The 23,838-nt window shown below is 44.3% G+C and overlaps 1 protein-coding gene across 1 annotated transcript; it reads left to right on the top strand.

The window, feature by feature from the left end:
- The first annotated feature begins 849 nt into the window (after nucleotides 1–849).
- Nucleotides 850–13,934, top strand: NPEPL1 (aminopeptidase like 1). Its single transcript, XM_062504776.1, has 12 exons — nucleotides 850–999; nucleotides 1,866–2,051; nucleotides 3,238–3,408; nucleotides 5,852–5,941; nucleotides 6,607–6,688; nucleotides 6,873–7,015; nucleotides 7,580–7,657; nucleotides 10,141–10,241; nucleotides 10,868–10,991; nucleotides 11,342–11,518; nucleotides 12,158–12,268; nucleotides 13,022–13,934. Exons 1-12 carry the CDS (start codon nucleotides 850–852, stop codon nucleotides 13,178–13,180), a joined length of 1,572 nt encoding a protein of 523 aa, XP_062360760.1. The 3' UTR covers nucleotides 13,181–13,934.
- Nucleotides 13,935–23,838: the final 9,904 nt, after the last annotated feature.

Raw genomic sequence — 23,838 nt, 5'->3', positions numbered from 1 at the left:
ATTGAGAGCTTACTCCCTGGAGAAATCTTTGGAATGTCTCAATCCTGAAGTAGTAGCTGTGTGTCCTCTCACTCCCACGCTGATCTTCTTTACTGGGATAACAGCAGACCCACAGCAGTGTATTTTCTGTGGCTCAGTAAAGAGACGCTTTAAAGTTGGAGCCTGTATACTGAGTTACCGTCCCGTTTGTGAGGATGCATGATGGACCTCTGCAACAGATGTTCCTACAACTTTATTTTCAATAAAGTTTCTGTGATGTCCCTTCAAAGACCTTACTCTAAGGATTTTTTTTTTTTAATTGAGCCTGGGTTTGGGGGTTTTTTGTTTCTCTTTTTAGGTGTATTTCCATTATATACATCAGAATTCACTTTTCCCGCGTAGGTGGAAGACTGCACAGACCTTCCCGGCTTTCCTGGCTGCACATCAGTGAGCATCAGCATCCCCACGGAATGGTCTCAGCACCAAACCTGTCCGAGCTCCAGGAGCGTTCGGGCCCCGCTCCCAGGGACAGGCTGGGATCGTCGGGGCGTCTGTGCAGGGCAGCGCTTGGACTCGATGATCTCTGTGGGCTCCTTCCAAATCACCATATTCTGACAACCGCCCGCCGACCAAACATTAATAGGAGGCGCTTGGCGACTACAAAAAGACCAGAATAAACACCTTACTGTATTCCAACCCGCCACGTGTGGTTGCGTGCACTATGCACACAGGCTCTCGGCAAGGCCCGTTCGCCCAGCACCGTGCCCGCAGCCTGCCCCGGCCGTGCCCGGCGCTGCCGCGACACCGGCGCGTCCCCGCCCCGCGGAGCCGGGCCCGGGGCGGGGCGGCGCGGCCGGGCCGGCCGGGAAGATGGCGAACGTGCAGCTGGAGTTCCAGGCCAGCGCGGGCGAGGCGGACCCGCAGAACCGCCCGCTGCTCGTGCTGGGGCAGCTGCACAACCTGCACCGCCTGCCCTGGGCTCAGCTGCGGGGGAAGCTGCAGCCGCGGGTCACCGAGGAGGTGAGGCCGCGCCGCGGGTCCGCGCCCCCCTCAGAGCCCGGCAGCGCCCGCGGGGCCCCCGCGCCGCGTGTCCGCCCGGCCCCGGGGCCTCGTGGGACCAGCGGCGGCCGCCCCGGCTCGCAGCCCCCGGTCTGGGCCCGGCCCGGAGCTCCGCTGTGCCCCGGGTACCCCCGGGCCGGGCCGGGCCGAGCCTGTTGCTGCGGCGGGGCCGCCCGGGCAGCCGCTCCCGCAGCCCTTGTGCCCAGCCCGGCGAGGGAAAAGGCGTTTTGCCCTCTCTGAGGGGACGGGGGATGGCTGCAGTGAGCGCTGAGAGCCCCCTCCCCGCCCGCAGCCGCTGCGGTGGGAGCTGCGGACCTGTTTGTTTAGTGGTGGTGATGGCTTGTGGTAGAATGATAAACGTTTTGCCTTGCGGCTTTTAGGTCGCTAGATGTTTGGCAGGGGTTTTTATGCAGGGTTTCCCAGTCTCTTAAGACAATATTTACCCTTTTTGGTTTTATTTGTTTTTAATTAAGTTGCTATGTGAAATAATAATTCGGAGCTAGTAAATCAGTTCTCCTATTTATCACTAGGAAAACTGTCTCAAGAAAGCTCTGAACCAGCCTGTGCACTAAACAGTGTGGGTTTAGATTGCAATTCATATGGCTTAAAGGTGATGCTTGTAAAGGAAAGTACGTTTGTATTTTCTGATTCATGAACAGGTTTGTCAAATTTCCTGTTTCTTTTCGCTCCAGAGGTTCTTGTGCACAGTTTCTTTGTTTCCAGAACCTAAACTCCTGTCATTAAAAACTGCCTTAATACAGCAGGACTGAGGTGGGAAGGAAAGTCTGGCACAGTTCTTTGTCTTTAAATCCTTCGTTTCTCCCCAGATCTGGCAGTCTGCTCTGAGCACTCTGAATCCCAACCCCACGGACAGCTGTCCCCTGTACCTGAACTATGCCACGGTGGCTGCGCTGCCGTCCAGGGTCAGCCGGCACAACAGCCCGTCCGCAGCGCAGTTCATCACCCGCCTGGTCAGGAACTGCCTGCCAGGGGGGGTCAACAGATGCATTGTTGTGAGTGTCTCCTGAAATGCTTCTGGTGAAATGTCTAGCCAGTGTTTTCTCGACTTTTCCGGGTTGTAGCTGTCTCCAAGGAGACTGGAGGTGGACAAGTTTGACTGATATAATTACACTGACATGAGGGGTTTTGCACTGACGTGTAGGCAAGACCTGGCTGCAGTGGCTTGTGCATGCTCAAGCACATTAGGAGGAGGAAATTAAGGCTGGATTTGTACGGAACATCTTCAACAAGGAATGCCCATGCAAAATGAACCATTAGTGGCTTTTTCCAAGCTAGGATTTGGGATGTCAGCACATGCTTCAGAAGATTGATGTAGCCTGAGTGGAGGGTGTTATGTCTGTATCACAGAACCCATGAGAAGCGCCTTGCTTGTGTTGTTCAGTGAGTTTTAAAAGTCTTGATGCAAATTATGCTCCAGTGTGAGTCCTTTGCAGTGCTAGCTCTTGGTCTTCTTTGGTCATCTTCTATATGAAGGTCATTGGTCATCTTCTAAATTCTGATGAATTCATTTGTTCCTGTAGGTTCTCCAATTAATAGCAGATGTATGGGCTGTCAGAGAAGACTCATACAGTCGGTGTCAGTGACAAAATTTAATAGTACTCTTCACTTGGAAAACTTATTGCAAGAGTAATAACTCTGCTTAATTTTTAGCCTTTGAAAATGTTCAACCAAAACTGCATTCCACTAGTAATTTCTATAATGAACTTCAGAAAAAGAATCTACCTGTTAACAAACTTTTGGGTTAATATTAGCCACGTTCTCATACGATTTCTGCCTTCACATTCTCATATAATTTCTGTCTTTGTTACATTTGTTTTGAGCACATGCTGGTGATTCCTGTGCCTTTTTTTGGTCCTGGTCTGTAGGCTAACCTGTGTTAATTGCAGTGATATAATTACAGCAGCCCAGCTCCCTTTTAAGGATGAACTAATTTCAGCAGTGTAATTAATTTCCATAGGGGAAATGAACTGGACCAGTTCACTGGGGTACTTTCACGCTGCCTCTCTGTCCATGCAAAACACGATGAGTGAGCTTGTCTTGACTCAGCGCTCGGTTATTTCCCACCCAGCTCCTCTTTTCCCTCCTTCCCCAGTAATACCCCAGGTAACAGATCCCTTTAAGTGCATCTTTCCACACCTGGTGGTGTGTGACATGTTTTGCTGCTGGCTGCTGTTGCAGATGGTGTGTGAGCGCTCTGAAGTCTTCGCCTCCGCGTGTGCCCTGGCCAGGGCCTTCCCCCTGTTCACACATCGGTCCAGCGCCTCCAGACGCACGGAGAAGAAAACTGTGGTGGTGGAATTCTTCCTGGTTGGCCAAAACAACGGACCAATGGAACTGGCAACACTGAAAGTAAGATTTTGGGGGTTTTCGGTCATCTCCTTCAGTTTGTTGCATGCGCGAATGCATCTCTCTCAAGCTGCCTCTGGAACAGGTGTTGTGTAATTATCTTAGCTCAGGGTTCCTTGAAGCTGATCGGTTCACAGCATCTGTGAGTAGAAATAGTGAGCATACTACTGCAGCAGATGCTGGGGATGTTATTCAGAATTTAGATTTCAGGGGTGGAAAACACCAAACAGCACAAAGAAAATGTCTCCTCTCTCACATGTATCACAGCTGAAAGCTCTGGTTGTAGCCTTTAATATTACACTGCTTTTAGTGTGTGTGCTTCTCACTTTTTTCCTATCCAGACAAAAGCTGTGTGTGATTGTTCAGGTGAATATCACACTGATGTCACTAAAAGTCACCTAACAGGGATCACATATGGCCTCTGCTATTTCTGTCTGATGTACCTCTTTGGCTGAGTTCTTCTGGCAGAACTGTGGCCAGAAGCAAGACCCTAAGAAACAAAACAGCTTGGAGATGAGCTGTACATGAAATATGTCCAAGTCATCTTTCAATGGCAGAACATCGAGGACTGTTTCCCTTGTTTGACTGTTACAGAGGGGAAACTCCAGGTAACTGTTGGCATGCCAAGTCATTCCTCTTCAAGATCCATAAACTTAAAAGCCATTCCAAGGTTTGCAGTTAATCTGTTAGGGAACTCCCTGTTCAGTGCTCCAGGTTCTGTGCTTCAGTACACATGGATAGTTCCTTATCTGATCAGTCAGTGAAGTTACAGAAATGCCTTAAAATTTTTGGCAGTGGATTTGACAAAGTGGGTTTGATATTGCTGCATTTGAAATTCACAGCATTACAGCTTTAGGGTATTTTTTTTCAGTATCTTTTCCTCTGTGTTTGGTCCCTACTCCCTGAACTGATTTGGCCCCAGAAAATGGTGCCAGCCCAGTTTTCAGCAGAGTGGCAAAGACAGGCGTGCTGAGAGTACAACTCTTGATCACTGCATTTTTCCATGCCCCAAATCAGAAAAAGCATAGCTGCTGTCAAAAATAGTTCCTTCAGATAGATAGATTCCAAACCACTTGGGTTATTTTTAACTTAAAAACAAAGCTGCAATTATTTCTACCTCCTGTTTTTTCCCTTGATGTCAATGCCAAAAATATTACTGGCTTCCTCTTAGCTGAGTTTGCACCCCTTAAATTCAACCAGCACCAGACAGCTAATGCAGAGCATGGAAGAGGCATGTGGTAGGACATTTTTATCTAAACCTCTCCCTTGGCATGTTGTATTTTACACCTACTTCACTGTACAGGGTATTTTATGGTGAGGACTAGCAGGGATTGTCAGAGCTTTGCAAGGCACTTATTAAAGGCTGCCATTATCCAGGTTCTCTGGAGGACTGGAAACACAAACACTGGCACAGCTTATTTCTGGAAGTCATGCTGCTCCCCTCGGGCTTGGCCTTGGGGTTAGAGCACCTCCTTTTACCTGCATGGTCCTAATAAGGAATCACTCCAGACAGAGCTTGGCTCCTGAGGAGGTCCTTACTGCTTTAGGGACAGTAAAGCAATCAGAAGTAATTGCAGGAATTGGGCACCATTCCAAAGCAAGCCAAGGTTTAGGAGTGTGCTGGGATACAAATGTATCCTTAGGCTGGTCTGGCCAAGCCAAACTTCAGATACCTCAGCAGGAGTGAGTGTCCAACACCTCAGATTCCTGTGAAACCCATCTTGACTCACCCTTGTGCTGTGTGTGGTCCTCAGTGTAGTGTGGCCACGGGAAAGCTTGCAAAGTTTCCTTCCCCCAGGTCTTACAGCTTCAAGTTGTTAGTTCATGGTAATTAAATCTTTGTGCCAGGAGGATCCTTCTGTAAGGAAACAGCCTTGACTGCTTGACCATTTTGATTCTGTCCACTCTTGCTTAGATAAGTTTTTGCTCAGTCCAGGTGAGGGTCAGTCCATTTTGCCACAGAAATCAGGAAACAGTTTTACACAAACATGAAATTTCCCAGCTTCCCCATGGGCCTGCCATATAGAACATCTCACAGTAGTAATCTTTATTGCCCTCAGCCACTCTGCCTGTCCTGTACAAACTGTGCAGTTTCCCATGTTGCAGATTACACAATCTCTGCAGGTTTCCAACCCCAACAGCCCATAAGCTCGTTGTGACTTCCTGAATTAGCTGCCTCTTATCTTTCTTTCCTCCACCTCACACTGCCTTCTTGGTCTCCCTTTGATAATGGAGAAAGATACTAATTTTGCAACAGCAGTTTGCTGAGTAAAGGAATACAGTTGCTTAGAAATTAAAGCGCATAGGAAGATAAGTTGGACACATACAAAAAATAATGGCTGGCTTGGCTGACCATTGTTTAACTGTGGTGTTGGCTGCAGTGGGATGAATGCAAAGCTGTGCCAAAGCCCAGCCCCTTCTCAGGTGTCCTCCCTTGTGTTGGCAGTGCCTGGCCAGTGCCACTGAAGGTGTCCGGCTGGCCGCGCGCATCGTGGACACCCCGTGCAACGAGATGAACACTGACAACTTCCTGGAGGTTGGTGATGCACCTGATGAGTGAGAGTTGCTAATTGGAAGTCTAGACTGCAGTAATCAAACCTGAGTGTTGCTGTCTCTCGGTGAAAGCTGTGTGGCAGCAGTGGGGAGAAAATCAAACCAGGGGTGCTCAGGCTCTTCCTTTGGCCTTTCGTGTTTTGTAGAACTGTGCAAAGTTGGAAGAAGGCAGAGTTTACAGCTTGGAGTAGGGCACTGGGAAGCTGAAAATAGTATTTCTTCATTTGGTCATGGTACTGGATTCTTGTCTTAAACCTGGTGGTGACCAGAGTTACTGAAATTATGGGACAGTTGACATATTTCCAAGTGAGCTTTATCATAAAGATCTGGAAAGCTCTTGAGAATGAAATTATTCCTGTCCTATTACATCATGAGCCAGTAGAGTGAACAGTTGTCCTCTACCTCAGAAGATTTCTTTTACTGGCAGAGCCTAAAGGTCAAATTTATATTTCATGCTGCAGTAAGTCAAGGATGTGTCAGTAGAGTTAGGCCATTGGAAAAGCAGCACCACTCCCAAAATTGTGAATGTTTGTATGTGTATGCGTGCAAAAATCACAAAAACCCCTTAACTGGGTACCCATTTGTGTGGAAAGGTGCAAATGTATCCTTATAATTGACTGACAGTGTCCTTTTTTCTGAATTATAAAGGAAATCAAAAAAGTTGGCAAGGATCTTGGGATTACTCCTACCATTATCCGAGATGAGGAGCTGAAAGAGAGAGGCTTTGGAGGTACATGTTGTTGAGTATTCCACTTTTTTCCTAGCTGATGACTGGAATGTTTTGCCATCTCCATTGTAATATTGCATTTGCACATTTTTGAAACTGTTTCATTGTCCATAGTGTTCCAAGAAAATACCCACAGGGGCTCCCCACAGCCTTGTCTTCCCCACAGGTTTAATTCTCTGTTTTCCAGGTATCTATGGAGTTGGAAAGGCAGCTCTGCATCCCCCTGCCCTGGCAGTTCTCAGTCACACTCCAGATGGTGCCACACAGACCATTGCCTGGGTGGGCAAAGGTATTGTGTATGACACTGGAGGACTCAGCATCAAGGGAAAGGTACAGAAACACTTGTTCTACTGCTGCCTTTGCTTACACTCTTGGTTTCTGATGACAGCAGTTCAGATCATGTCTGTAGGAAACAAAAGTACCTTTTTATTGAGTTAAACGCTTGATCTGTTGTCATCCATATGAACACACACTGTCAGGGGAGAAGACCAAATGGGATTCAGGGACCACTGCAGAGCAATTCAATAGCAACGTGATATTTTGCCCTTTAAATACTACCTGCTGAAAGGCAGAAAGTAGGAACAAAGATGTTTAATTTCTGGTTTCAAAGATGGAATCAAAACCCATTGGAGTTGGCCTCAGTGTGAAACTTATAAACAGCATTTTTCTTTTTACTTTCTTTACAGTTTAGCAGCCCAGGTTTAGTATTTTTCAGTTCCAAGACCAGATCTACCAGTAAGCAGAGGCACATGTTCCTTGTTAGTGTTGTTGACAGCTGAGCACTGTCAAAACCAGAGTCTCAGAAGCATCAGAAACACTGGTTCTAGCAGGCATTACTGTGAAATTCTCTTTCAAAGACAAAAAAAAAAAAATCCTATGGTTCTGTTTAAACAGACTACTATGCCTGGAATGAAACGAGACTGTGGTGGAGCAGCTGCTATTTTGGGTGCTTTCAAAGCCACTGTAAAGCAAGTAAGTAAAATGTGTTAATTGATATCATGTATCCCAGCACTGCCAAGGAGCTTGGATGTATTCCCAGAGACAGGCCTGTCTAATCCTGAAGTTCTGACCTGCCACTTCTCTTAGTGAACTTGAGCCACTCTTCTCTTTCTGCTATTCCAGGAAAATATTTCACATCTTTACTGGGATCTTGAGAATTGTGAGAAATTCCTTGAGTGCTGATTTTTTTTAAGGGTCTTCCTTGAATTGCAGGGTTTGTTCTCTGGACTGAGTGGTTTCTAGTTCCTTGAATCAGGTCTATACTTGAGTTATCCAGTGCTGATTTTGTTTGAGCTGTGGGATTTGGGGCAGCTGTTGTCACCTTAGCAAAGAAGGGGATGAGTGACTCTGGGATATGAAGTCTTTCTATATTCCACATATTGTGCCACGTCTAATATTAACCTAGTGAGGAAATAGCAGCTTTAGTGTCATCAGGAGCTGCTTGTTGGTTTGCTTCTGTGGTCAGAAAGTAGTGGGAGAGCTGAGAAGAAGCCAGGTATTGAAAGACGAAGAATTACAAATGAATATTCCTGTTGCACTTTAACAATGCAGGCTGGGGAAAAGTGGCTGCTGCCAATAAAACTCTGCCCTCTCCACAAATCCAGTGACTAAGTCTTGCTGACAGAGCAGCTATTGCCTCCAAGGAGTATCCAAAGTTCAAAAAATATTTACTGCTGCAGATTAATGCATAGATCTGATGGATGCTTTGTCCAGGGGCTGCTCAGTGCCAAATTCCTGTTTCTCAATAGTCTAGCTCTGTGCCTTGGCCCTAACAGCATGTTTGATGTGGAAAGATTGTAAACTTCACCGTTATCTGCTGGGAATTAAAATTGAAAACAGATTTGTGAGCTGCATCTCGGGCACAATAACTACCTTGCATAACTAAATCCTTCAGAAAGTTATGTCAGAGGTCTGGAAGGGACAGGAGCTGAAATGCAGTGCTCTGGGAGACTTTGGGATAGCCAGGGATGGGGGACATCCTTTCAGTGGTTCAGTCCTTGTTTCCAGAGTAGTTTTGTGTGTGGTTGCCTGCACTGAGAGAAGTTCCATTCACAGTCACAGTAGATGTGAGCACAAGTGATCTGTCAGTTCATACACAGTTACTGCAACAGTGAATAAACTGCCAGTGATGTGTTTGGACAAACTGAGGCTGGAGAAATCTTTATATGCCTTTATATGTAAAAACAAAAGAATGAACTCACTGCTTAATTTTACAGTCTTGTGTGAGAGGACCTGTAAATGACATCCCTGCAGAAAATGTGTTCCGACAGGCAGTGGGAAGAATTTATTGCTAGTGTTTCAAGGCTTTTTTTTTTTTATGCATTGAAGAATAAAAGAAAGGTGGAAGAAGCTTCACTGAGCTGTGCTTTGTCACAGAGACTGAAGTGGGAAATGTGTGTTGGATAGAAAGCTCAGTGGGAAGAGGGGGCAGAGGTTATTTTCCGTCTTCATAAAGTATCTTCCTGCATGCTGTTCAACAGTTACACAACATGATTTTAAAGGGCTTTGGATGGCAAAATTAAACAAGTGTTTTTTCCTAGAAAGGTGCATTTCCTCCATTGTGAGCTTTCCAATACAAGAGAGAAGAGAAAAACATAGACTTACATTTTTTTATTTCGTTCTTGTTAACATGATCCTGCATGTTAGAATAGTGAATCCTGCTTTTGAAGAGCTGCAGGCAGAATGAGGTGCAGGAAAAGGGAACTGATACTGGAAATAGATTTTCACTTTTTGACAGTAGATTAACAACATGTCTTTCTTGGAGGAGAAAAATCCAGTGCAGTGCAGTGAGACTCTGTGAATAGTTGGGTCATGGAAGGAAGGTCTGGGCTAGAAACTGGAATTACTTTCTGGCTTCTAAATGCTGCCTGTTATTTTGAAAGGTTTTGATTGATGCCTTTGCCCTTTAGACTTCAGAATATGGGCTGATTCAGCAAGCCCAGATTTCTTCAGCCACAGACTTTTATCAAGAGATGAAGAGTAAAACTGGCCCAGGTTTTCCCCCAGAATTTGATGATGTTAATTATCCCAGTTAAGGAAGAACAACGTTTTCATTTGTTAAATGCTGCTTACTCCCTGTCTGTTCCTAGAATCTCTCCACACAATACAACTGCTGTATAAATAACAGAATCATCATCCATTTTAAAATACCATCCATAACCACATAGACATTTGACTTTAAACAAAAATTATAACATCATGAGATAAACCAGAAGGCAGGAAGCTGAGGGGGGGAAAAAAAGCCAAAACAGGTAAAAAATGCTGTGTGCCTCCCAGCAAGAATGACATTTTTCAAAAAACCCAACTACCACCCACCCACCTGTCCAAAAACCCCACCAGACTTCTTTGAAAATTGCAGCATTGCTGTCAAGAAGTCTTAATCCCTCAGTGATTTCAGTCCCAGTAAATGAGTTTGACATAAATCAAAAGCCATTTCTCCTCTCTGGTTGTTACAGGGGTTTAAGGACAATCTTCATGCTGTTTTTTGTCTGGCTGAGAACGCAGTGGGACCACGTGCAACAAGACCTGATGACATTCATGTTCTTTACTCTGGAAAGTAAGATTGTATCTATCCCTTTCCCATAAACAAAACAAACATTATTTTTCTGTTAATCTGAGAGCCATGCAGATTGTGAAGTTGTCCCCAAATCAACTTCCCTAAATATTGATAATTGCATTTCAGACATCCGTAGTAGTGAATTTTAAATGTGCTTAGATTTCCCTGTGGGGTGTGTAAATATACATCAAAATACATGTGTATCATGAGCTTCGATTTCCTTAAAACACTCAGACTTAGGTGGTTTTTGTAGTAGAACCAGTTTTCTGTGTTCTTCTACAGCTGCACTGTGTGGCAAAGCAGCAAAGACAGGCCACTGATGGATCAGAATCTCTTTTAAGGATAGATGTTACTTCTTTGGCAGTAATTTGTAGAATCCCAGCAAGGCATCACACAGGCTCAATAAGTAGAGCCTGCCACGAGGCCGGCACTGTCATTTCCCTTTTCCTTGTGTGCTCTGTCTGGTTGCTTGGAGCTGGCGAGTAGCAGCCCAGCAGACTTGCAGAGTCAAATAAGAGAAGCACATGAGGTCTGAGGCTGCTCTATGAAGTACTCTAGTACAGACAGGTGAGTCCTGACTTCCAGCCTGAGGCACTCCAGTCTGACATGGCCTCTCTTGCTCCCAGAACTGTGGAAATCAATAACACTGATGCAGAAGGTCGCCTGATTCTGGCTGATGGAGTCACTTACGCCTGCAAAGACCTTGGAGCTGATATCATTCTGGATATGGCCACTCTTACTGGAGCTCAGGTACAACACTTTACATCTAGAACTCCGTTTCTTTTCTGCTCTTCATGCAACTTCTTTATTTTTGCATACTTAAATTAAAAGTGGTGTTCTGATGACATCAGCAGCTGATGTAGGCGGACAGTACTCCATGTTTGCAATTCAATTTATAATTACCAGAACTGATTTGTTAATACTGATCAGGACTTTTTTGTCCATGAAATGGCTTCCATTTCGAGTCATACACAGAGTGGTACAAGGGTACAAATTTAATACCATTATTTTCTAGCACCTGTTCCTGTGTTCCACAAGGTTATATTGATGAACAGTGGTGAAAGGTGACTTCTTCTTGATTTTGTCCTTTACGTCACCAGGGAATTGCTACAGGAAAATACCATGCTGCTGTCCTTACAAATAATGAGGAGTGGGAAAAGGCTTGTGTTAAAGCTGGCAGGAACTGTGGAGACTTGGTCCATCCTCTGGTGTACTGCCCTGAGCTCCACTTCAGTGAATTTACCTCTGCTGTAGCTGATATGAAGAACTCTGTAGCGGTAAGATTTATTTTTTCTTTTAAATTTCTCTCTTACATAAAAATGTGTGTTTTCTAGACAGTGAGCTGGCCTGCAGAAAGCTCTTCATGGGGGCACCTGTTAGAAATGGCCCAGAATTGTCCTGGTCTTCAGGGTCTTTCACCTGGAGCTCTGCAGGCTGTCTTTAGTGGCAGTTTTAAAGAGGGTGACCTGCTGCAAAGGTATCTTTGGGCTGCTTGCCTTTTAAACGTGGCTCTAAATGAATGCTAAATTCCTGGATGGAGACCTTTTAGGAAATCAAGATGGGCATTGCTCAGATCATGTAGCACCAGAAAGTAGCTGGGAGTGCAGAAACCAAGAAGCTGAGGACAGAGGGCTCAGAATTGCTGCAGCTGCTTTTGCTTCATTTGGGAGTTCCAGTGTGCAGTGAGGTTCCAAAAGCACTGCAGAAAGGAGTGTGGGCAGCAGAGAAATTGAGCAGGGCCACACTGCTGCCAGGGACTAAGCAAGGATTTACAGTAAGGTTGGTTTGTAAGACTGTTTTAGGGCCACTCGTTAAGCTTTGAACGAGATTTGTGTAACTGCCTTTCCTCTAGGCAGAATGAACCATTTACATTTTCTTTGATTGCAAGACCAACTCTATTTTTATTGCTCCCACAGGACAGAGACAATACCCCAAGCTCCTGTGCTGGGCTCTTCATTGCCTCTCACATTGGCTTCGACTGGCCTGGGGTGTGGGTGCACATCGACATCGCTGCTCCCGTGCATGCCGTGAGTGTTCCTGCCCTTCCCTGGGCACACAGACTGGGCAAACACACCTGCTGCTGCCTGCAGGAGCCCTGCTTTGTGTGCATCCAGTTCAGGGGGACAGAAATAGGTGCAGTAGGGTCCTTTAGGAAAGCACTGACTCGTCTCTGTTGCGAGTTTCTTGGTTTGGTAGTTTCATCTGTTTGTATTTTTCATTTTGGTTGTAAGATATTCTAACGGCCACTTTAATCAGTGACATCTTTATCTTTGTGAGTATTGACAACTTGCCTGGTCTCTGTTCATGGCAATAATCCCAGCCTTCCATTTTCAACAATGTTTTTTTAAGATGATTGACCAGAATTGATCATCCTTCCAAAAATATGCTCCCTCTTAGATATTTTCTCTTCTTCTTTTGGTGGAACTTGCATATAGTATTTTTTTTTTCGTAAAAACCAAGCCAATTCACTCCACTTGCTTCTTTTTTTTTTCTTTAAACCTAGTTTTTTCAGCTCATATTCCAAACCCATGCTCAGGCTGGGTGGGAGATCTCCTGCCCTGAACAATGCTGGCCTCTCTCCACCCACAAGTCAGTGGGAGCTCTGTTCTCATGTGTTGGTTTAATCCAGCTGGGACAGATTCCAGTGGCAGTGAGGATACAGCAGCACAGAGCAGGGGTTGGCTGTGGCTGCTGACCACCAGAGCTGTTGGATGAGTAGCCAAATTAAAACTAATCCAAGTCCTACAAGTGTGAACTGTGTGGTTTTGGTTTTGTTTCAGGGTGAGCGAGCTACTGGCTATGGTGTAGCTTTGTTGCTGTCCCTGTTTGGAGGGGCCTCTGAAGACCCTTTGCTAAACCTGGTGTCTCCCCTGGGGTGCAATGGGGACTCTCCCCCTGAAGAGATGGAGAGGGACTCCAAGAGACGGCGCCTGGTTTGACACAGCCCCAGCCCTGCCAGGGTGTGGGGTTACCTCACTTTGCACTGATCTGTTCTCAAGCAATGAAATGTCACATGTCAGAAATTGCCATTGGGTTCTTTTTGTTTGTTTTATTTTTTTTACTATCATGATAAGATTTATTACTTGTTTCTGATAAAAACAGCCTGATGTATTGTTTAGTTTTCTTTTTTTTTAAATTATTGGTGCACACAGTTGTTGAATGATATCAGTGGTGCAGAGTCCAGGCTCGACTAACTATATCAGGAAGAGGCCATGTCCTCCTCTGAGCTCCTCACAAAACCTAACTAAGTGCATTAATGCATGAGAAGCTCTCTCTAGTCTGAAGAAGCAACTGTAGCTATTGCTTACAAAGCCTTCTGAATTACTTATTATATGTGAGGTTTTATCAGACGTTTCTGCAGGCCCTACTACATCTCAACACAGGACAAAGAAAAAAACCTCTGTAGACTTGGCTTATTCAGAGAAAATTTAGCTTAGCAGCAAAGGAGATGTAATGAGAAGAGGCCTATAGTTTTAATAAGGTGCTGTTTCCGCATGTTTTAATGTTCTTCTGACCAGTGAAAATCAACAAGAGGGGTTCAGAACATATCTCTATGTAATTGTTTCACATACAAATTACAGAATGTATTAATGTTAAATGAGGAAAACAGTAGAGGGACTGTGATTGAGTAAAATCAGTTTACAAAGCAGAGTGGCTTCTTGCCACTTAATAAATTTATTATTATTAAAGAAGCTTACATATCCCATGTGGTGTTTTGTGGAGTTATTTACATTTCTGAGAGCACTGAGTGCTCCAAAACTTTGTGTACAACATCATTACCCTGTTCACATTCTTTTTCCCAGCACTCAGAGCTGAGAGAGGAACAGCTTGCAGTGAGTGCTTTGGTTCTGCAGAACTTTCTGATTCACTTCATTTGATTCAGCAGCAGTCAGGGATGCTCAGTGTGAGTTTCTGTGCAAGCCACAGGGATCTTCCAGGCACTGGTTTGGCTGGGACACCCACGGGAAGTGACTGGTCCCAGTTGATGTCATGGCAGTGACAGGGCTGGGAACAGAGAGACCAAGTCCCTGTCCCAGGGCTGCAGCATCAGCCTTTGGAAGCATTTCCTGGCTCCAGCAGTGTCAGTGGTGAGAAATCTCCTCCAGCACCCCCTTGTGCTTTGCAGATCAAGTCAAGCTGAGCTGTGAGGGATTGTCCCTTTCCCTGTTGCAGGGATCTCTGGAGAACTGGTGTTGGTTTTAGCTGGAGTTCCAACACTGAGGAACACCAAGAGTCTTTTTGATTGAAGACTTCTTGGAAGGCAGAATGCAGAAGGGAGAAGGAACATGTTTCATTCTGATTGTGTGGCCCTATTTGACAGATAAAATGTAACTTAAAAAAAAACCAAAAACACAACCCCAGATTACTTCCTGTATTTGTTTCTCCCTTGCTGTTCTGGCTCTCTGTTCCACTTGAGTTTTAAGAAATCTGTATCCAAATGAGTTCTGCCTTTGTTTATTCTTAATAATTGGTATAAAGCACTACCTGGTACCAAAAACTGCTGTGGGAAATGTGTTGATGAAGTTAACTTTATTACAGATTCAGCATTGAAACAAATAGCAATATGTTCTAATTTCAGTGCTCTGAGATCATCTTCAATCTCCATTTTGTAGAAGCATTCTTCAAATTAATCAATTCCAGTTTTGAAATATAGTGGTTTGCCAGACTTTTACATAAAAAGTAGCCTGTGGCTTTGTGGCACAAAGCTCAATTCTGATGTTATTCACTGAATGATAACAGAGCAGTTTGATTTTGATGCCTGATTATCATATTCCTCAATTTTTCTGTGTCTCAAGGCATAATTCTGCTGGATTTAATTTGGAAGGCACTTAATGGAAGCCATTTTTTAAAACTGAGTACCTCATTTTAAAGAAATCCATTAAGAAAAACCTGAAAAGCAAATGAGATGTTTGGGAAATCAAAACTTGAAATCCAGCTGAAGTTTGCTAAATAACAGTAAAATAAATTAATTCAACACCTAATAATGAAAAAGTCTGATGCTTCCTCTGTATCAGAGACACAAAATAAAAATCAAGGCTCTTTCTTCCCAATTTCTTGCTATTCTTCATGTGCATTATTATTATTTCCTTTTGTTTTGGTAAAAGGTCTATTCTCCAGAGCTCAAGCTTTGGACCTACACAAGACAGTGATTTGTGAGCTGTGTTTGCCAAATAAATTATTCTCTTTCCTCTGTGTTTCACAGAGCTTGCATGGGGTCATTCCTATTAAGCTCATAATGTTTCTTAACCCCTAATGAGTAGAATTTTTCTTCCTTTAGCTTACTCACCTGTTTCTGGGTGCTGGGCAATTTTAACTCCTGTTTTTTCCCTGAACTATCCTGGTGTGAGAGCTGGAAGCAATCTTCAAAATGGGAGATCCCAAAACTGCCTTACAAATAGCAAATACATAGAAATTAATACGTGGGGTCATTACCAAAATAAGAAAAAAGCCCATGTTGAGCAGCAGAGCTGGAATTTGTCCCTGCAGCTGCCACCACTGCCAGTTCCTGGGGTGATTGGTCCCAGAAGCCACCCTGACCCTGTGTCCCAGCATCACTGACACCTAAAGCTCCCCTGGCCCTTCTGTGTGACAGAGCAGCAGATATTTACAGGAAACACTTCCAGACACCAGAGCTTTGACCTCTGAGTTTAAGTCTGCACTTGAAGTGTGTTCTGGCACCACTTAAGCAACTTTAAACACAAACACTCCCACGCTGGGCAGGGAGCACCTGCAGAGCTTTGCAAACCTGCTGGTCCTGGGTGCTCCTTGCTGTGGGGAGCTCTGACCAACCCTTCAAAGGTACTGAAGGTCACCTCGGTGTCAAAGTGAAGACCTGAACTCGGGGATCCCCAAACTCCAGGTTCCCAGATGTCGTCCTGCCCCTCCTCAGCTGCCTCCTGAGCAAGCACAGGAGCCAGAGCAGGGTCACAGAGCTGGGGAGGTGCCTCTTTGTGTTGTTTTGTAGGTCTCAGAGCTTAAATTTCTGCAGCTGAGAGCCCAGCACTTTTAAGAGGAGGTTGGCAACCACGAGGCAGCCTCTACAGGATTTCACTTCTACAAGAGGTCTCATTTTATTTTTGGGGCTGCGCTGCTGTTACCAGGATGAGCCAGTGGAATGTGACACAGGCTGCAGGTGAGGTAAGAATGTCTCTGTCGTGGTCCAGACAATCCCTGCTCTTTGTCTTGTGACAGCAACATCCTCTGGGCAGCAATTTGCTGTGAAGTGTGTGGCAGACTTGGGAGGATAAGGCTGATCTGTTGGTTTTCTTTTTAAAGTGAAGTTGGTGTTCAGTCAGGGAAAATCCTGTCTGTGATGTGTTAAACTTACAAACCTTACTGCAGGAAAGGTCTTTTCTGCTTTTGTTATGTTTTGCCTGGAGGAAATTTAGCTAACAGTGCGTTTTATCCCATTTTGGCACTGCCAAGTGCTGTCTGAACTGGGAAAAGGCCACAGACATGTCATCAGAGTTTTACCTGGTGCTCTAGAAAGATGAATTTGGGCAAAAAAAATATTTAGTAATTAAGTTTTGCTGGGCAGTTCTTATCCTGGGAAGGTGCAGTAGATATTTGGGATCCCTTTGGGTGTGTTGGACTTTACCTGTAGCCTCTGGTTTGGAGCTGAGTGTGGAGCTGTGTGTGGAGAGACCAACACCCCCTGCTCTCCCTGGGACCAGTGTGAGAGGGAGGCACAGAAACCCCATCCTGCTTGTAACGTGGACAAACTTTGGGACAAAGTAGTTTTTTAGAAAATGGTCTTTGGGATGTCAAGACAAGCACCTGTGTTCCAAGGTTGCTCCAGGTGAGTCAGGACATGCTTTATTTTTTAGTTACCTGTGCACAAAGCTGCTAACCACATTTGCTACAGCTGGAAAAGCACCCATAGAGGCAAAGGGCCCGTTTGTGTTACACTGCACTGACCCTGAAGCTGCACAAAGGCACACTAGGCAATTAAATTGATTTTCCTCCATTTGCATGTGTAAGAGTTGGAATTAGTACATCTCCCTTCTCCGTCCCCATTGTGGTTTGTGTCTTGGAAATTTTGTTGCCTTGGTACGTGATGTCTTCTGGGCTCTGGATGGGAGAGCAATGGTTTTCCAAAACTGCTGTGCAGGGATTTTTATTTTTCCCTTTCAAGTTTTCTTTCAAACACTTCTCTTACACAAAACCCACAGAGAGAGTTCCAGGCAGCATCCACCCATATGAAACCAGACATTTTTTTCCATAATCTTTTTATAGATTTGATAATATTTAACTCGGCATGTATTAAAAATGTATGGAGTACATAAAATTCATTATAAATGTCACCAAATGGGCCAATGGCTTTTTAATATCACTGCCACAAGACTGTATTTTAACCCATTTCCTGTCTGGATCCATTCCAGTGGCAATTCCAGGAGGGGAATATATTTAGTCTATATTTACTTAGTCTGTTTAACTTTCAGTTAGTGTCTTTGGCTGATCCCGTGGCCGTGCTATTTTGGGATGATTTATACAATATTTACATTAAATTCTGCTAATATTTCCTTGCCTCTTGAAGTCAGATTACACTATTTACATCTCAAAGGCCCAAGCTGGAGGAATAAGCAGCTGTTCCAGGCACCAGAGAGAATTTAGTGCAGAGGAGGTTGCCAGCAGTGAGACCATGAGTCTGAAATACTCGTGGAGGAATTATTTAGGATTGGACCAGTCCTCCATGAAGGAAGTCGGAATCGTGGAATGGTTTGGGTTGGAAAGGACTTTAAAGACTGTCTAATTCCAAACCTCCTGCCATGGGCAGGGACAGCTTCCACTATCCCAGGCTGCTCCCAGCCCTGTCCAACTTGGCCTTGGACACTTCCAGGGATGGGGCAGCCACAGCTGCTCTGGGAAAACAACTCCAGGTGTGAGGTGGTTCCCCTCATATTCCCCATATCTAATCAAATCTGCCCTTTTTCAACTTGAAGCCATTCCCTGTGTCCTATGACTACACACCCTTGTCCCAAGTCCCCCTCCAGCTCTCCTGGAACCCCTTTAGGCACTGGAAGGGGCTCTTGGATCTCTCTGGAGCCTTTTATTCTCCTGGCTGAACAACCCCAGCTCTATCTTCCCAGGAGAGGAGCTCCAGCCCTCTGAGCATCCTTGTGGCCTCCTCTGGACTTGCTCCAGCTGATCCACGTCTGTGGATCAGAGGGAATTCCCTTCATGTCTGCAGAGGTGGAGCAAAGCCCTCAGCTGAAGGGAATGAAGTGTCTCTCTCTGGTCTCTGTGTGGTGTGGCAGGAGAAGCAGGACAATGCCCAGAGCTGTGTAATTGAGCCTTTTACAGAGCTGAGAGAAACCTTCAAATCAGAGTTTGGATGCTGAGGTCATATCCCTTAATGCAAAAAAAAAAAAAAAACAAACTACAAAAATAAAGGTGGGGGGTGCAAATTTTGGATTTAAAGCAAAAATTAAAATTAAATATATTCAGCACCACTTAATTTAACTGCAGACATGCATCACAGTTGGAGGAGGAAACATTCCTCTCTGCATAAATGGAAAATTATCTTCAGGACTGACCTGTGCAGTAACAAAGCAGCAACTGGATGAGATCAAAGTGCACAGAGCCAGCTACCCTCAATCCCAACAATATTTGGCAGAACAAATGATTCTCCTGCATGGCAGGTACAATGTAATTTAGTGGTCCAGGGAAAAAATCCAAACTGTGAAAATATTTGATAGCTACTGTTATCTAGAGGGAGGAAGAAACCAAATTAGCTGGAATTTTGGTCTATAATTATTCCCAGGGGAATCTACAGATTTTTAAGTATAGGGGATGGTTCCAACAGACATTCTTAATGGTTTGAAACTCTGGAAGCAAATCTTGCTTTGAAAGCCAGTGAAACTGTAGGATTAATAAATATTTTTTTTTTCTTTTTACTCAATCTAGTTCTCATTTTCAAGTCCATGAATTATCTACAGTTCATGAAAAAAATGTTTCAAGTCTTATATCCTTGCTAATCCACTCTAACTATGCACCAAAGGACATTCATTTTACTTTTAAAAATGTCTCATTTGTAAAGTTACTCACTTCAATACTAAGAAAAACTTCATTAGTAGTAAGAAAAACCTGCCTGTGGATAAATAATCTGTCATCCTGAAGGATTTTGTTGGCCTTGGAACCGATAAAATGACACACAGAAAAAAGAATAAAGGGCAGAGCCAAAGCAAGAATTGAAGCAGAAATTCCTGTGATTCAGAATGATCACAAAATAAAGTCTTTCTGGCTTGGATACCACAAAGCAAAGCACAAGGCAGACAGATAAAACACCTCTGACTCCTCCAGTTCATTGTCATGAAATATCCTGAACCATTGGGGTGGAAGGAAAAAAACAAAAGAGTTCGAATGAATAATTTCTGTTTTCTAGGAACAAGGGGGTGAGATTGCTAAAGAACATTTTTAGCTCAGATGAGTAAATAAATCAGAGCAGGGTATGGGGTAATGGAACTTTTAACCACTGCAGGTGTGACGTGGTAACAGAGCATTAACCAAGTCTTTCCTAAAAGCTTTTGCTGACTCAGCCACTGATAATCCCAGTCTGGGATAGTTGGGCTGATTTATGGGCACTAAAAGGATGATGTGAGTGGAATCACCTAAACTGCACCCATTCTGTAACCCCCCTGAATTACCACGGTGTGTTTACACTTACCCATCACTCAGGGCACCAAACTGTTGCCAGATTACTTTGTCAGAAGTTAAATTTTCCCTAGAAGGCCACAGAGATGATGTCCAGTGTGAAAATGAACAGCAGTCCCCGAGTGTGACACGGGGCAGACACACACACCCCACTGAGACCAACCCTCTGCCAGGGCAGCAGTGCCCATTTAGGACACCTGACACCCCCTTTTTAGTCCACACAAGATTCACGTCCCTAAAAACTATTAAGTGTTACTATATTTAATTTTTTTTAGATTTTTTTTTCACTCTGATCAGGTGCACGTTGTGACAGGTAGGTTGGCTTTGAGGCTTTTATTGCCTGTTCAGAAACAGATCACTGGGCAGTGATCATAATGAGAACTTCATTTAATATCCTGCTTCCCTCTTCACTCCTGGACTGAAGGGGAAGGGATGACACCTGCCACTGATGAATGATTATTCAGGCTGAGAACCAGAGCAGGGGGAGCAGGTGAGGGATCCATCCCTGGCATCTCACCCTTGATGCTGCCTTTGGCTCCCATCTTTTCTGCTGCTTTAGTTCCACTTAATTCTTCAGCATTGTGGTGCAAATGTGTGAGTTTGAACATCTCTGAGCCTATCAGAAAAGAAAAATTAATAGACAATGATCATTTTGGGCACAGATAACAGAAGCTTCTTTCCCAGTGGCAAATATTTCACCTGTGCTTTCCTCTATGCCCGGCTCCTTCTCTTCATGCTCAGCCTCAAAGAGGGGTGACCACCAGTTCAAATCACTAAAACGATCTAAAAATCAATGGAGCCCAGAGTTTTGTGGATTATTTAGAAAGACAAAATCTGAGGGAACTGTGCCTGTAAATGCTGTGTGTGCTGGTCTAGTGCATGTTTAGATTTTTAGCACCAGTTAACCATAGCATAATGGAACACGAGTTCATGGTTTTAGTCCCTTTATTAGTGTTTTTAATGTGATGTTCATATAGTTGAAGGCAGTTATTGAGCTCTAAGTAGGAACATCTGGAAGAAAATAATTTTCCATGTACCTTGAAGTGTGCTGGGCAGCAGCAGTGTTTGGGAGGGACAGAGTGGAAAATTGTACATGTCTGGCTAAAATACACTTCAGTCCCTTTGGGAGAGGGCAGGTCTGGGTGCAGCTCCTGGAGAGCAGAGAGTTTCATTTCTGCAGTTTCCACCTCCCCACATCATCTTTTCTGCTGAAAATGGCTCCTTGGCTTTTCCCTGCCCCAAGCTGTGGGGCTGCCACTGGCTCCTTTTGCTGACATTTTTCTGCACAGAGGCAGAAAGTGATGCTGCTGCTTCACCTGCATCTTGGAGATGCTGCTCTTCTTCCAGTGGGTTTTTGGTTTGCTTCAAATTCTCACATTTCTTCCGTCTTATTTCGATTCGTTTCATCCAACTGGTTGAAAACAAGGTTGAGGCAATGACTGCTCTAAATTAGGTGTGCACTTTATCTGAACTCGGTGTCTTGCAAACACAAAACCTGTAACTTTAGTGATATAGAAATCACCAGAAAACGCAGATTTGATTTAGAAAGTACTTAAGAAATGAGAAATGTTAATTTTATTTTTTCAGTCTAAATTTTTTTCCCAGTAGTCACATACTTTGTTTTTATTCTATTGTATTTTTTTAATTTCCTGTCAGAGCAGCCCTAATGAATAAATCCAGATTGCAAATAGGGAAATATTTTTCCTTAAGAGGTAAGGTGAAACCAAAGCCAAGGAGACACTGGCTGTAGGCCTGGTGTTAAAGACACCAGCCATTTGTTTGTTATGGGCATTCACACTCGCAACTTTCTTTTCCATCTGACTGTTGCATTCTCTCTCCTAAGGCTGGGTATCCCACCAACATTCTTCTTCCTGAATCATCCTTCACAAGAAATTTCACGGCACTTCACCACATTTCCCATCTGTCTGAAATCCTTCCATGACAGCAAAATAGCATTCCCTTTGTCTTCAGCAAACTTAGCAGTGGGCAAGCCCACAAACCTAACCCAAGGACCTTTGTATGAATACCAGAAGGGATGAGGATGGTTCTTGACGTGTATTTTGTTGGATATCACTTTGATATGTGAGATGTAAAGGCTGTGAGAGCAAGAGACTTTAATCTCTTTGGCCAGCAGGAACTGAGCACATGCCTTTAAAAATTGCCCCCCTCCTAGACCACATGTAAGCTTGCAAGTCAGGAAATAATAGAGAGACAATTATTCATCCGAGTATTAATACTTCTTCTGATATTATTGTTTTTATTTTTGTGGAGCACAGCTTACTTTGGACCTGGCCAGCATTTGGAAGCTCTCCATCCCCAGATCTGATATCCAAAACAGGAAGCGGATTTGACAGGCACATGCAACACTATAGGAAAACACAAAGCACCACCGTAAAGGGCTGGCTCTGGCCCAGCTTTGTATGTGATGTTGAAACATTTGGTGTTCTGCTTATGGTTTCTGCCAGGAAACATCTGTGAGATTCTGCTGCAGATAACACGGAATGTTTGATCAATCCTTGTTCACCTAGAGAGGCTCTGGGAAAGGCTTCACTGCAGAATCAAAATGTGCCCCATGCTGGGATAGCCTGGGTGACCTGAGGCTTGCAGGGCTCTTTGCATCCCCTTGCTGGAGGTCCTCTGACCATTTCCTTCATCCATCTCCACTCCATTGGCTATCACAAATATCCAAGCAGGATTTTTGTTTTAAAGAACCTTTTACACCCTGTTTATCCCGTGCAGATAAATTGATTAGTTAGCCTACTGACTGAAGCAGAAGCCACTGAAATTATTTCTGGCCAACTAGCAAGTACGTTCCAGATCTCTTTGATAGAGAAAACCAAATAAAAAAAATAGAAGGATGAGAGTTAGTGCAAAAGAAAAACCCCAAAACCACTCAGTGCGAACCCTGCTCACACCAAAGGGCTTTTTTTCTCCTGTTAAACACCACAGCCTGACACACAGCAGAGCTTGGTAGTGCTTGGTCCTCCTGTGACATTGTTCCAGCAACCTCCCAGTGATTAAAATAAGGCTCCTACCTTGAGGCAGGGTCAAAGAGCTCTGCTGCTCCTGGAGGGCTCAGCACCAGCCTGGGTATCAGCAGGAGTTCAGGTTGCCACAGTGGTGTAAATGAAACTGCAGCTCACAAAACTTTTTCTTTTTGCTTTTCCCCAACAAAATTCAGTAGATAAATGACAGTTTATCTTCCCTCTGAAAATCTGTGCTAATGGACACTTTTGGGTTGGTTTTCCTGCTTCCCTGGTGCTGAGTCACACAGGACTAAAAGAGCAGGGTGTATTTATTCCAAATGCCACCATGCTGCCTTTGAAGTTGAGAATTGACAATGTGGCAGCACAGAAATATCTCCAGTATTTCACTAATGTTCCCTTAAGCAGCAGGCCAAGGATTTCCAAAAGAAGATGATGTGGTGTGTCCCCTCCTGTAATAAGAAAACAAATCTGTTTGGTGTGATGCTCTCACCATACTGATTTGACACCTTGTCTATAATTATTCCCACGTATGGCTGCAAACGCCCCTGGAGTAGGTGACTTATCTTGCCTTAAACATTGTCACTTAGCAACTGAGGTTGAAAACACAGAGATTGGTGCCCTGAAGAGCAGCTGCTGCTCCTGAACATGTGTAATATGTTCTCTTCTACTTTCCATGGCATCACTTGTCTTCCTCAAATACTTGAAACAGCAACCAGTGAAAGCTGAACAACTTTCAGTGTGAAAACAAAGGCACGTTCTTGGCAGCAGAAACTTCTGCTTCAGGAGCCAGGTATGGTCCTTGCAATACTCTGTTCCAGATAGGCTGGAAGGTCTGTGACATGAACCCTTCCCATCTCTATTCCATGTGCTGTTTTGTGTTACCCAAAAGCCAGTTCCCATTCCAGCACCAAAGCAAAGCATGGCTGAGGGGTTTGCAAGAGCACACATGGAGCTTC

The sequence above is a fragment of the Cinclus cinclus genome, chromosome 18, assembly GCF_963662255.1.
Source record: "Cinclus cinclus chromosome 18, bCinCin1.1, whole genome shotgun sequence".
In the NCBI taxonomy this organism is placed as follows: Eukaryota; Metazoa; Chordata; class Aves; order Passeriformes; family Cinclidae; genus Cinclus; species Cinclus cinclus.
This window is presented reverse-complemented; position numbering and strand designations above follow the sequence as displayed.